This window comes from Chenopodium quinoa, unplaced genomic scaffold, assembly GCF_001683475.1.
Source record: "Chenopodium quinoa cultivar QQ74 unplaced genomic scaffold, ASM168347v1, whole genome shotgun sequence".
Lineage (NCBI taxonomy): Eukaryota > Viridiplantae > Streptophyta > Magnoliopsida > Caryophyllales > Amaranthaceae > Chenopodium > Chenopodium quinoa.
The window spans coordinates 543838-558285 of NW_018743697.1; the positions used below are offsets into that span (position 1 = coordinate 543838).

The following is a 14448-nucleotide window of genomic DNA, read 5'->3' on the forward strand; positions in this document are numbered from 1 at the left end:
AGAGAGAGAGTGAGAGGAGGGATACTCATTTATTTGCATTTATTACATTTTAATTTATGATTCTAGCGAGAGGTTATTACGAGCAGTAGGGTTTTCAACTCACAATCAAGAGACCAAGGGTTTGATTTTTGACTTCTTCAACCCTTATAGTTGGTGACAACTTCGTACTATTCACTATTGTGAGTAGTTTTATGTTGGGTGAATTGCCCACTTAGGCACTTACCATATATCTTTTGAGGGCAAAAAAATTGTACCTCGTGTATAGATAAATTTAATCAAGTTTGGATATAGTTTTACCTCCTATTTTGACGAGGGATATTAATGCTTAATCATTCATAATATTAAGTCATAAACATCTGCAATAATCAATTTTATGTGATTTTTCAAAGACTTTAATGTAATGAAACACAACCACGATTTGCATAATATTAATGCTTTACCATTTAAAGGCTATGCGTAATGCCATTTGGGCATCTCCAACCCAACCCAAATAAAAAGAAAAAAAAAATTTAAAAAAAAAAAAATACTAAAACATGTGATTGGATTTATCGGTGAAGCCAACAAGTCGTCCTAACAAACAAGCGTATAGAAGTATGGAGAGAAGAAGAAAATAGTAGTAGTGTGTACAAGTAGTACTATAAAGAGGTTAAACATCTTATTTGGTGTGATGTATAACTTACAAAGTCTCATTATTTTTGATGTAAAATGCAAAAATAAAATTGTGGTCCAATTCCTATAATGTAACTATATGGTTTATGTGTGGCCTTTAGCCTTCCTTGAGAAAATGACTAATATAAGCCCATTACCTCATGTCTCCAAAGGATGCCTTATTTGGATGACACGTGTTCCATTTGTCTTCAATGGAGTACTTGTCACCACCTCTACAAATTATATTTAGTGCCCCATGAGTTAATTCAATTACCTTCTTTTTTCTTCTTTTATCATTCTTGTTTTATTTTCTACTTCCGGCTTTTTTCGGTGTACAGAGAGTCAGAAGATAGTGACTTAGACGGGTTGCGAACTTACAATGATAAGTGTTGGGTATTATGTCATGAGAGTTCACGAATGTAACTACTAGGTATAGTATCTTAATGTTCTTCACACTAAAGTTGTAGGGAGACTGTAAAAATGGGATAACCAGTGAGGAAAGGAGTTGCTTTGAGTCACAGACTACTGCAAGTGGATAACTTATGATGGGCTAATTAAAAATAAGTTAGTAAAGGTTTCTTGTCAATATGGTATAAAGAACATTAAGATACACGCTCATAGAGAAAACACAAATAACATTTGGAAGTGTAGCCATGAAGGCGCAATCACTCATTATGTATAAATGCAATTTTTTTAATCAATACTTAGTTTTCCAAAAAAAAAAAAAGGTAGGGTAAGGTATCACTTTGTACTCCGTGCTATTTAAAATCGTTTAGTAATAGTAGATCGACATTTCAAATCGACATATAATTTAGATTGTTTGTTAATGCTAGATAATGTTAAATGAGGAAAGAAGTTATGTGGTAAGATTATACGAAGTAATACTATACTAATATTTGAGGAGAAATGATTTTTTTTTTAAAGTAAGAAAAAAAAAGGAAAACGTTAGGAACCCAACCTCACGTGGGGAACTCCTAATGCATCAGAGGAAATAATAGGTACAAAGATGAGGAGGTACAAAGAGTAATGTCCATGTTATCACTAACAAGATGACCTACATTTGCGATCCGATCCATTCTGCTGCTCTGTTTGCTTCTCTGTAAATGTGATTAACTTCCCACTGCCGAAACTTTTGAAAAAGATTGAGGATGTCAGCGATGATGTGATCGATTCGCCATGGAACAGACCAAACTCCTTTAATTGCGTTGATTACTAGGAGATTATCCTCTTCGATGACTAAATGTTGAATCCCGTGCTGAAAAGCAAGAAGGGTGCCTTTTTGGAGAGTTGTAGCTTCTGCAATGAAAATAGCAGTGTTGTCAAGGTTTAAGGTGCGAGCTGTTACAAGGGAACTGGTGTTGTATCTAATGATGACACCTACTGCTGCTGAGTTGTTTTTGAGTGAACCATCGAAGTTGAGTTTACAAGAGTTTGGGGGGTGCTTCCTAGGCAATCTGGCGCGGAATGGAATGGGTGGGTTGGAGGAGAAATGAAAGTAGTTCCTCACTTTTTACTTTGACTATTATTTTATACCAATATGCATGTAAGACTACCATTATCATGCACTATGTATATGATGTTAATTATTTATTCATAATTTCTCTAATAAACTCACAATAAAGATAATTATAGCCTAAATTATACATTAGTGTAACCTTAAACCTATAATCAAACAATTTTAAAAAATATATAATTAAAGGGGTAACTTTGTATGATTGTCCCATGAAAAATGGCTATAACTCGCTTGTCAGTTTCTTTGTAGGCACAAAATAAATCCATTTTCAATTCAATTAATCGGCGCAAATAACATGTGAACCAGCCAATTTATGAGTATAACTTCCTCCATCTTTTTTATTTGGCTTTTTGTCATTAATTCTACTCCTCTCTTTCCCTCTTTATTATTTTAATCCTGCTTTTCTGAGCTAATCATAACTGCTTTAGACTTTTTAATTGAATATTACTATACGGAGTATTTTTTTTATGAGCAATTGCTATAAAGCTCTAACTGTAATTAAAATGACAGTAATTATTTTAATTAGGACTAAAATTACAAGAATGTTATACTGGTAAAAAGTTGAAGTAAATGGGCTTGAAGGTAAAGGTAGGGACTAGACGGTAGGGTGCAGAATTTGGTAGGTAAGAAAAGCAGTTAGCCAGCTAAAACTTCAAATTCAGAGATTTATTTATGTGAGCTTGTGTATTACAGAGTATAATATTAATTAAATTTGATTGGAGTCAAAATTATTTTGATAGTACTACATAAGAAGTACGTACGTAGTATAATAATTTTGGGTGTCATAAATAAGGGTAATTTTTGTTTGGGTAGAGACTTATTTTAAATGTGAATAGTCAATCATGTTGGCTGTTTAAAAATTAATATGAGATTAAGGTCCTGTTTTCTTCATCTTATTTTTGTTAAAGTGAAGCTATTAATGCTAAATTAAAATTATATTTGTTAATTTTAAATTATTTTCAATTAATTGAAATTAATTTTACTTAATTGAAATCATTTTTCTAATTCTCTTCTTTAAAATTAATGATTTTTACTGAACTAAAATTATTTTACTGAACTAAATTTTATTTTATTTTTTTGAACAAAACTTATTTTTACTAGATTTTAGAACTTTATTTAATTAATCTAATTCTAGAACTTTATTATTTATTTTAATAATTTTAAATCATCATGGAGGTTACTCGCTTGTTAGTGTTATAGGGGTTACCCGCTTGCTAGTGTTATATGGGTTACTCGGTCAGTGTTATAGGGGTTACTTCGTCAATTATTGTAGGGGTTACTCAGTCAATATAACAAGGATTACTCGGGCAGTTTTTATAATGGTTGCTCGGTCAGTGTTATAGGGGTTACTTTATTCTTTTACAAGGGGTCATATGGTGTGGCCTGCCGCACACAAGACATACTATATGATTTATCCTTTTATGTGCGGCCTTTTTATTGCTAATTATCTTTAATTTTGTGATGCAAGAAATAATTAACGAAATCTACTCCATCACATATTTGGAAAATAACATCAATACAAATCTAATAAGGCCTCGTTCACTTCACCTTATTTTTACTGAATTGGAATTAATTTTACTGAACTGAAATTATTTTTGCTGAACTTAAATTATTTTTACTAAAATGAAATTGATTTTACTGAAGTGAAATTATTTTTGTTGAAGTGAAATTATTTTTACTGATTTTCTATTATATTTCTTCTTTAAGTTTACTGATTTTTACTGAACTGAAATTATTTTTACTGAATATCATTTTTTTAAGGTGAAGTGAACAGGGCTTTAAGTCCCCTATTTGATGTACATTATCCTTAAGGATTAGCGTACATTTAAGGTCAAGGTTTAGTCATATCAAACTATCAGATCAACTTATAACTATAGATCGGATAAGTAACACTAAAATAAAGTCTAATACCTTGTTTTCTTCACCTAAATTGAAATTAATTTTTACTGAAATTAAATTAAATTAAATTAATTATGCTGACTTAACTTATTTTAATTGGTCAAAAGTTATTGCTGTCGCTTCTCTATTATTTTTGTTCTTTTTGGTTACTGATTTTTAGTGGTTAAAATTTATTTTGACAAAAGTTATTTTTACCAACCTTAACTTGGTTTACTAAGCTTAAATCACTTTTATTAAAATTATATTATTTTATTGAATACTATTTCTTAATTACCTATTATGAAGAAGATTACATTGTATAATAATCTTCAATTGCTGCCTAGATAACTAGATTTACCTAGTCATATTGCTTGGTTGAAGGCCAAATTGATTACCTAAGATTACATCATGCCATAATCTCAGTTCACTTCACCTTAAGAAAATAATACTAAAACCCAAAGCTTATTAGTTGCTACGAGTCTAAGGTCCTGTTCACTTCATCTTAAACAAATAATACTAAGTAAAAATAATTTCATTTCAGTAAAAATAAGTTTAGTTCAGTAAAAATAATTTCAGTTCAGCAAAAATAAGTTCAGTTCAGTAAAATTTAAAGAAGAAATATAATAGAAAATCAGTAAAAATAATTTCACTTCAGCAAAAATAATTTCAGTTCAGTAAAATTAATTTCAGTTCAGTAAAATTAAAATAATTTAAGTTTAGCAAAAATAATTTCAGTTCAATAAAAATAATTTAAGTTCAACAAAAATAAGGTGAAGTGAACGGGACCTAACTCTAATCCTCCTCTCCATTAAAAACAGAAAATTATTCATAAAATAGTATCTCATAAATCTCCATTGTTCTGGAAATTGTTCGTGTTCTCAATTTAGCTCTTCGATGTACACTGAAGAATTGGAGTCGTGTAAACCCAAAGCTTATTAGTTGCTACGAGTCTACGTATACCGTGCGGGGTAAATTTAACTTTTGAACAAGTGACCAAGATGGTCAAGGGTCACTCATCCATGGTCAAGATAAGGAAGTCCAATACGGTGCTAGTGAGCAAGGTACTGAGGGAATCTTTTTGTCCAAATCATTCTTCAATCCAATGCACGGTTTTAGTCCAAAGAGTTTAACAAATGGTTACACTTCTCTTAGTGTAACTAATCTTGTTGAAGGCATCTAGTTAATATGTCGTTTTTCCAAGCTTGAAGCCACGCATGATTGATGCATTTGAGAGTTACATTGGACTGATTATGAAGGCGTGATTCAAGGCTTGTGTTGGGCGTGAATTAAGGCATTGGTTGGCTGATTATTCTACCTCTTTACTTGGGGGTTATTTGTACTTAATTAGAGAGTTGTTGCTGGAATAAAGGAGCTTGAATCAAGGGTTTAAATGGGAGGTTACAAGCGTGACTCAAGGGGGCTGTTTGCACGTTTCTTGGACGTTGAAGATGCTCTTTGAAGACTTCATGTTTGCTGAACGTTTCCTCTTTAATTTAAGCATAGTTTTTAAGCTTAGTTAAGTAGTTTTATTTTGTTGTTATGAGGGATTAATTGGACGGTTATATGAGCCTTTTAATCACCTTATAGTTAGTATCTTATTTTGTCTTTTAAATTAGGCAAGTGATGGATGATCATTAAAAGTTGTAAAGAGGAATCCCATGTTCCTTTATGTAACTTATACACTACTATAAATAGTGTGCTATGCATGAATGAAAGGTATCCAGAAATTTGCTTAAACACTTGTGTTTTGATTGATTAAACGTGACTTAGTAACTAGTCATTTTTAAGGTCCAAGTTTGTTAGCTCAAATTTGAAGAGTGCTAGTTTTGGTAGAGTGTTCCCAAACCTAGGAGCTTGCGTAGTGAACGAGTGGGTTGAGTGTTCCCTATTCCTAACTACACCAAGCAAAGGGTGAGTGTTCCCCTTTGTTATATCCGAAACTAGGGTGAGTGTTCCCCTATTTTCACCTTCATTGTTCACGATTTCACTAAGACCCCTTAAAACATACTTTTGTAACAAGGTTCTCATCTTGTTTACACATCATTTGGCGCGTCAGGTAGGGGGTGTTTTTCTAAACATTTCCTAAGGGGTCGAATACCTACATACCATGGGAGAAAACCCGGACTTAAGGACAGCGTTGGAAGCTCTTAATCGATCCATTGCTAGTCAAGAAAGGTTGGCCGAAACCAATGCCAATCTACAAGGGAACCTTGCTGCCTTGATGGCAAGGCTCATGAACGAGCAAGATAGGAGAGATCAAAATGAGGACCCTCCACCTAGGAGGGAGGATAGAAGCCTCAAAGTGGACGTTCCTTCTTTTGATGGGACACTTGATCCAGAGAAGTACTTGGAATGGGAGAAATCCTTGGAGAGGTACTTTGAATATAAGGACATTCATGAGGATGTTCAACGTTTTAAGATTGCCAAAGTCAAGCTTAAAGGCTATGGTGATAGTTGGCTACAAGGAGAGCAAAGGGGACGTGCCCTTAGGGGGAAAGCTCCTATCTCTACTTGGGGCAAACTCAAGAAACGGATGAAAGACCGTTTCATCCCACACAATTACAAGCAAAGTCAATATGTGAAGTGGAGTACCTTGCAACAAAATGGGGACTCTGTGGAGGATTACATAAAAGAGTTTGATAGACTTGCTATTGTGTGTGAGGTAACCGAAAATGAAGAGCTCAAGATGGGGCGTTTCGTATCTGGTTTGGACCAAGAATTACAAGACAAACTTGAAGGTTATACTAACCTCACGTTTGTTGAAGCTTGCAAATTGGTGATTAAGTTCGATGCTAAGAGGAAAAAGAAGAAGCCTACTACCATCCCTCAATTGGCACGAAAACCTTCTTTCCCTACAAAGGAAGGTTCTTCCTTCAACAAACCAAGTAATCCACCAAAGAAGGACACCAAGGACGTGAAGCTAGGTGACATTGTGTGTTACAAATGTGGAGGACGAGGTCATTACAAGAAGGATTGTCCTAATACTAGGGCGTTAACCATGCAAGAGGTTAAGCTCATGGCCACTCAAAACATCAACTGGGATGAGTTTGAGGAGGAAGAAGAAGTTGAAGATGATTGTGATGATTGCATGGCCGAGCCAGAGGGGAAGACTAGCCTCGTGATTAGGAGGGCCTTGCAAGCACGTGTGGTAGAGGATGCTGCCCCCAACGCCAACACATTTTCATCACCCGTTGTAAAATTGGTGACGAGGTATGTGATTTGATTATTGATGGAGGGAGTGAGGCTAATACCGTGTCTAAGACCTTAGTATCTAAACTTGGTCTAACTACTACTAATCATCCACAACCTTACAAGTTGAGTTGGTTAGATTCTAATGCTAGCACCGGGGTTAGGAAGCAATGCATGGTTTCTTTTTGTGTTGGTTCATATTGTGATTCTATATTATGTGATGTTGTGTCTATGGATGCTTGTCATATTCTACTTGGTAGACCTTGGCAAACTGATAAAAAATCTATACATGATGGGTATCACAACACGTATACCATAGTCCATGAAGGGAGGAAGAAAAAACTACACCCTTTACCACCCCCACGGTTTTCACCATCACAAACCCCACAAAAAGAAGTATCCTTGTTGTCTCTTAAAGAGTTTGAGAGGGAGTTGGAAGGTGAGGGAGAGTTGTTCATGCTATACTCCAAGGAAACCCACGAAAAATTTGTTGCTCATAATCCTAGGTTAGCCCAATTGATTAAGGATTTTGAGGACGTTTTTCCGGATGAATTACCTAAAGGACTACCACCCATACGAGGAATTGAGCATCAAATTGATCTCATTCCCGGAGCACCCTTGCCAAATAAACCAGCCTATAGATGTAACCCTTTAGAAACTAAGGAGTTACAACGACAAATTGAAGAGCTAATGGGTATGGGTTATGTGCGTGAGTCCATGAGTCCATGTGCCGTTCCTGCTTTGTTGGTCCCTAAGAAAGATGGTACTTGGAGAATGTGTATTGATAGTAGAGCCGTTAATAACATTACCATCAAGTACAGGTTTCCAATTCCAAGGCTTGATGACATGCTTGATGAGCTGAGTGGTTCCAAGGTCTTCTCAAAAGTAGACTTGAGAAGTGGGTATCATCAAATTCGCATGAGAGAAGGGGATGAATGGAAGACTGCGTTCAAGACAAAGCATGGGTTGTATGAGTGGCTCGTCATGCCATTTGGCCTTACAAATGCCCCTAGCACGTTCATGAGATTAATGAATGAAGTGCTAAGGCCATTTCTTGGCAAGTTTGTGGTAGTATACTTGGATGACATTCTCATTTATTCACGTGATGAAGAAGCTCATTTTGAGCATCTTTTTCAAGTGTTTTCTGTTTTAAGACAAGAAAAATTGTATGGGAAACTAGAAAAATGTGATTTTTTATTGTATGAAGTCATGTTTCTTGGCTATATAGTTTCAGGTGATGGCGTGAAGGTAGACCCTAGCAAAATTGAAGCAATTCAATCATGGCCTAGTCCGAAGACACTCACGGAAGTTCGTTCATTTCATGGACTAGCTTCTTTCTATAGAAGATTTATCAAGAATTTTAGCACACTCATGGCTCCTATAACTGAGTGTACTAAGAAGGGGACGTTTGAATGGACTACACAAGCTCAAAAGGCCTTTGAAGAAGTCAAGGAAAAAATGTGCAACACTCCTATTCTTGCACTCCCTGATTTTTCCAAGCCATTTGAAGTTGAGTGTGACGCAAGTGGAAAAGGTATTGGTGCCGTGTTGATTCAAGGTGGGCGTCCTATTGCCTACTTTAGTGAGAAGATGAGTCAAGGCAAGTTGAATTACTCCACCTATGACAAAGAGTTCTATGCTATGGTAAGAGCTCTAGAACATTGGTCACATTATTTGAGACCACAACCTTTCATTTTGCATTCCGATCATGAATCATTGAGGTTCATACATGGTCAAAAGAAGCTGAACGCAAGACACGCAAAGTGGGTCGAATTTTTACAAACATTTAACTTTTCCTCTAAATACAAGAGTGGGAAAGCTAATGTGGTTGCGGATGCCTTGTCTAGAAGACATAATTTGCTTGGAATGGTTGAAGCAAAGGTACTTGGGTTCGATTTGATCAAGGAGTATTATCAAGAAGATGATGAACTCAAGGGGATAATTGAAAAATGTGTCCATGGAGTCTATGATCTGTTTTCCTTACATAATGGTTTTCTTTTTAAAGGAAATAGATTATGTATTCCAAAATGTCCCATTAGAAGTTTGTTGATACATGAAGCTCATGGGGGAGGACTAGCTGGTCACGTTGGTATTCACAAGACAATGGAGCTTCTCCAAGCTCACTTTTATTGGCCTAAAATGTTAGCCACGGTTCATCGTGTGGTGAGTCGTTGTTCTACTTGTCAAAGAGCAAAAATGGTGTTTCACAAAGGTCTCTACAAGCCCTTGCCAATTCCCGAAAGACCTTGGGAAGATGTTAGTATGGATTTTATTGTAGCTTTGCCTAGAACTCAAAGAGGCAAGGATTCAATAATGGTGGTGGTTGATCGGTTCTCAAAAATGGCTCACTTCATTCCTTGCCATAAAACTGAAGATGCAATGAAAGTGGCTAAGTTATATTTTGAAGAGGTGGTTCGTTTTCATGGGGTGCCACGCACCATTGTGTCGGATCGTGATACTAAGTTCCTAAGTCATTTTTGGAAGTCTATGTGGCGTTTGATGGGAACCAAGTTGTTGTTTTCTACTTCACATCATCCACAAACTGATGGTCAAACGGAGGTGGTGAATAGAATACTTGGTTCGTTGCTTAGGGCTTTGGTGAGCAAAAGTACCAAAGATTGGGATAATAAGCTTGCTCATGCCGAGTTTGCTTATAATAGGACACCTAGTGCTACTACAAAGTATTCTCCTTTTGAAGTAGTCTATGGCGTCAATCCTTATGTTCCCATTGATCTTATTTCTTTGCCAAAAGACAAGTTCGTTCATGGTGGGGCAAAGGAGCAAGCCGAGTTCATGCTTAAAGTCCATAAAGAGGTTCGAAGAAACATTGAAAAGGCAAATGAAATCTACAAGAAACAAGCCAACAAACGAGTGAGAAATGTGAAGTCTTTTGAAGTTGGGGACTTGGTGTGGATTTACATGAGGAAAGAACGTTTTCCTAGCAAAAGGAAGAACAAGCTTATGCCACGAGCCGAGGGTCCGTTTGAGGTCATGGAAAAGATCAATGACAACGCATACAAAGTTGATTTGGGAGGCCAATATGGTGTCTCAAGTACATTCAACATTGGTGATCTTGCTCCTTACTTTGATGATGACGAATTGAGGGCAATTCCTTTTGAAGAAGGGGAGGATGACCAAGATGGTCAAGGGTCACTCATCCATGGTCAAGATAAGGAAGTCCAATACGGTGCTAGTGAGCAAGGTACTGAGGGAATCTTTTTGTCCAAATCATTCTTCAATCCAATGCACGGTTTTAGTCCAAAGAGTTTAACAAATGGTTACACTTCTCTTAGTGTAACTAATCTTGTTGAAGGCATCTAGTTAATATGTCGTTTTTCCAAGCTTGAAGCCACGCATGATTGATGCATTTGAGAGTTACATTGGACTGATTATGAAGGCGTGATTCAAGGCTTGTGTTGGGCGTGAATTAAGGCATTGGTTGGCTGATTATTCTACCTCTTTACTTGGGGGTTATTTGTACTTAATTAGAGAGTTGTTGCTGGAATAAAGGAGCTTGAATCAAGGGTTTAAATGGGAGGTTACAAGCGTGACTCAAGGGGGCTGTTTGCACGTTTCTTGGACGTTGAAGATGCTCTTTGAAGACTTCATGTTTGCTGAACGTTTCCTCTTTAATTTAAGCATAGTTTTTAAGCTTAGTTAAGTAGTTTTATTTTGTTGTTATGAGGGATTAATTGGACGGTTATATGAGCCTTTTAATCACCTTATAGTTAGTATCTTATTTTGTCTTTTAAATTAGGCAAGTGATGGATGATCATTAAAAGTTGTAAAGAGGAATCCCATGTTCCTTTATGTAACTTATACACTACTATAAATAGTGTGCTATGCATGAATGAAAGGTATCCAGAAATTTGCTTAAACACTTGTGTTTTGATTGATTAAACGTGACTTAGTAACTAGTCATTTTTAAGGTCCAAGTTTGTTAGCTCAAATTTGAAGAGTGCTAGTTTTGGTAGAGTGTTCCCAAACCTAGGAGCTTGCGTAGTGAACGAGTGGGTTGAGTGTTCCCTATTCCTAACTACACCAAGCAAAGGGTGAGTGTTCCCCTTTGTTATATCCGAAACTAGGGTGAGTGTTCCCCTATTTTCACCTTCATTGTTCACGATTTCACTAAGACCCCTTAAAACATACTTTTGTAACAAGGTTCTCATCTTGTTTACACATTAGTTGCTACGAGTCTACGTATACCGTGCGGGGTAAATTTAACTTTTGAACAAGGATATCTTCTCACACCACGATATTTTCATATAAGTCATTATAATTTTATTTCGCTATTAGTCACACATCTATTGCAATACATATATCATGAATGAGTCTGGTATTAAATTATTTTTCAATCTTTAAAAAAAAAAAAAAATATTTCAATCAATTTTAATGGTATGTTATTCAATATACATAAACTAATTACCTATAATATTGTTTATTGAAATCAAACTTTAGTTACTCTTATCTTAAAGTTTTTTTTTTTTTTTTTTAACAATTTTTTATTATTATTACTATAATATGAATAATATTTTGTGATAATATGACATGCTTATGGAGCTCTATAGTTTTGGACTGTTTATTAGATAAGGGTTGATAAGTTTAGATAAGATAAAATAAGGTTCATAATTTCTTATAAGGTTCAGTAAAATAAGATAAGGTGATATAAGATAAAATAATACTTCATATAGTGTATAAGAGTTGATAAGTTTAGATAAAGATAATGTAAAAGCTAATAAGTTCAAACAAGTTCAGATTTGAAATAATTACTTACTAATAACATAAGATAAGAAATTCAGATGAAGTGAACGTTGAGCTATACATATTTCATGTCCCCTTTTGACAGCAAAAGATCAAAATCTAATAAATGACAATAAGAAAAATACAAAATGCTTAAGAGAAGATTAAGTCATGAATAATGTAAATTGTTAATTCATTGTAATGATTTGAGACATACATTGCCTACACCCAAATACTAGGTTTTTTTTTTTTTTTTTTAAAAAAAAAAAAAAAATATTTGTAATACGATGTTCGCATTGTGTAGATATTACTATAAAAAAAAAATTAATAGATTTATTACTATAAAACAAGTAATAGATATATTAATAGCAACCTTCAAGCAATATGATCTTTAAATGGATATTAACCAAATTAATAGGCCCTGTTCATTTCACCTTAAAAAAATAATATTAAGTAAAAATAATTTTAGTTCAGTAAAAATAATTTCAGTTCAGTAAAAATAATTTCAGTTCAGTAAAAATAAGTTCAGTTCAGTAAAAATAATTTCTGTTTAGTAAAAATAAGTTCAGTTCAGTAAAATTCGGTAATTATAAAGAAGAAATATAATAGAAAATCAGTAAAAATAATTTCAGTTCAATAAAATTAATTTTAGTTCAGTAAAAATAATTTAAGTTCAGCAAAAATAATTTCAGTTCAGTTTAAATAATGTCAGTTCAGCAAAAATAAGGTGAAGTGGAAGGACCCTAATTTTTTTTTTTTTAATTTTTTTGAAAAAAAAATTCAATCTGAATTTTATATAAATGAAAGTTAAAATTCTTGCTAAAAGTAAAAAGGAAGGAATTGAAATTTAGATATTGTTAAAGTGTAAACATCTCAATCAATAGGTGTTCCACATTGACAAAAGAAGTGAGAGTTAAACACTATATATGGCTAAGTGATTACACCTCCTATTGCCATATGGTATTGGTCTGGGATGAAACCTTTTTGGACTTGTGAATTTGACTATCTCTTTTGATGATAAGTGTGAGTTAGACCCATATTTTACAAATACATACATACATACATATATGTGTATATATATGAAGTATAAGTATATATGTCAATTTTTTTTTTATTTTTTTTTTCTGAAAAAGTATACGAAGTATATGTCATTTATGTCAGTATATGTCATTTTTTTTTTCTTTTGTAAAATTTTTTGGCGCCGTTTTTTTGACTTCTTTCAACTTTAAAAAGTTTCATTTGATTTTAATTATCTTAAACAATTCTTGTTTTATTTACCGCCTAAAAGAATTTAAAAAAAAAATAATGAATTTTGCCATTGCTAAATATAGAGACAAAATTTAAATGATTATAATTGTATCTTGGAGTTGACTTTATATCTTCACCTACAAAAATATAATCATATTAGTCTTAATAACTTTACGTAAAAGCCAACAAGTACCACTAATCCTGAACATTACCTTAGGATTCAAAAAATTATACTCCCTCAGTTTTCATATGATAATCCCATATAAAATCAATCACATTAAATAAGAAGAGAAAAATATTTGGAATCTAACAATAAAGTACAAAAACAGTTTATAATTAGTTTTGCCTTATTTAAATTTTTTGATTATTTTGGAAAAGCATCAGCCATAATTGCATAATCCAAGGGAGTGATTTCCTTTCTTAGAGTGATGTCATCAATCAACAATTCATTAATTTATCCGATTAGAATTTAATATGTATACAATAGAAAAGAAAAACCAAGTTAAAAATGGAATACATTCAATATGGGTAGATCTTTTTAAAACGCCCAAATTAATATATGGGACTAACAAATAGAAACGGAGGGAATAACAACTATAAGTAACTTTAAAACGCCCAAAATAATGAAAAATAATAGTAAGCAAGTAACTTTTAACCTATTGTGATCGACTATATCTATGCATTATTTGCCAATCATTTGTTTTAAACTATAATAAATTACAATGATAAATATTGTTGACTTACTATAATCTACAACTATTTGGATTGGCAGGCAAGATCCCTTGGAAGTGGTGGAAAAGGGTATGAGAATCCTAACCCAAATTGTATCTAGTGGGGATTGATCTCACTAATAATAGTTCTTACTACTACATCAAGTACTACTTAATAGGATGACTCTTTAAACCTATCTCAATTATGAAATGAAGTAATTAAGTGAAAACTATTATGTTAATCTCAAAAGCAAAAAAATACTTGCCACATTAGTAAGAGTAGCAACAAGAACCTATCCAAATTGAACAATTGAGATTGATAGAGCAATAATATAAAAATTTAGAAGAAAATCTCACCTAGCAATTTTATTAAGTAAAAGTATTGGGTGAGACAGTATCATCATATGTGTGGTGTTAGTATATATGTGGCATAATGTGAAATTAATTTAATTAAGATTCATCACCCAAAATGTAAGACTTAGCATCCAATGTAAGTGATAGAGTATAAAAATATATTCGTGG

The 14448-nt window shown here is 33.7% G+C and overlaps 1 protein-coding gene across 1 annotated transcript; it reads left to right on the forward strand.

Annotated features, from left to right (window-relative positions):
- The first annotated feature begins 7402 nt into the window (after positions 1-7402).
- On the forward strand, positions 7403-14048 carry LOC110684449. Its single transcript, XM_021860908.1, has 3 exons — positions 7403-8126; positions 9234-9391; positions 13989-14048. Exons 1-3 carry the CDS (start codon positions 7403-7405, stop codon positions 14046-14048), a joined length of 942 nt encoding a protein of 313 aa, XP_021716600.1.
- The last annotated feature ends 400 nt before the right edge of the window (positions 14049-14448 follow it).

Excerpts from the sequence above, each read along its gene's own strand:
- LOC110684449 (XM_021860908.1), top strand. The coding sequence starts at position 7,403 with ATGGTTTCTTTTTGTGTTGGTTCATATTGTGATTCTATATTATGTGAT. Across the intron at positions 8,127-9,233 it reads CTCAAAAGTAGACTTGAGAA|GAAATAGATTATGTATTCCA; the intron begins GTGGGTATCATC and ends TTCTTTTTAAAG. Across the intron at positions 9,392-13,988 it reads TAGCCACGGTTCATCGTGTG|GCAAGATCCCTTGGAAGTGG; the intron begins GTGAGTCGTTGT and ends TTGGATTGGCAG.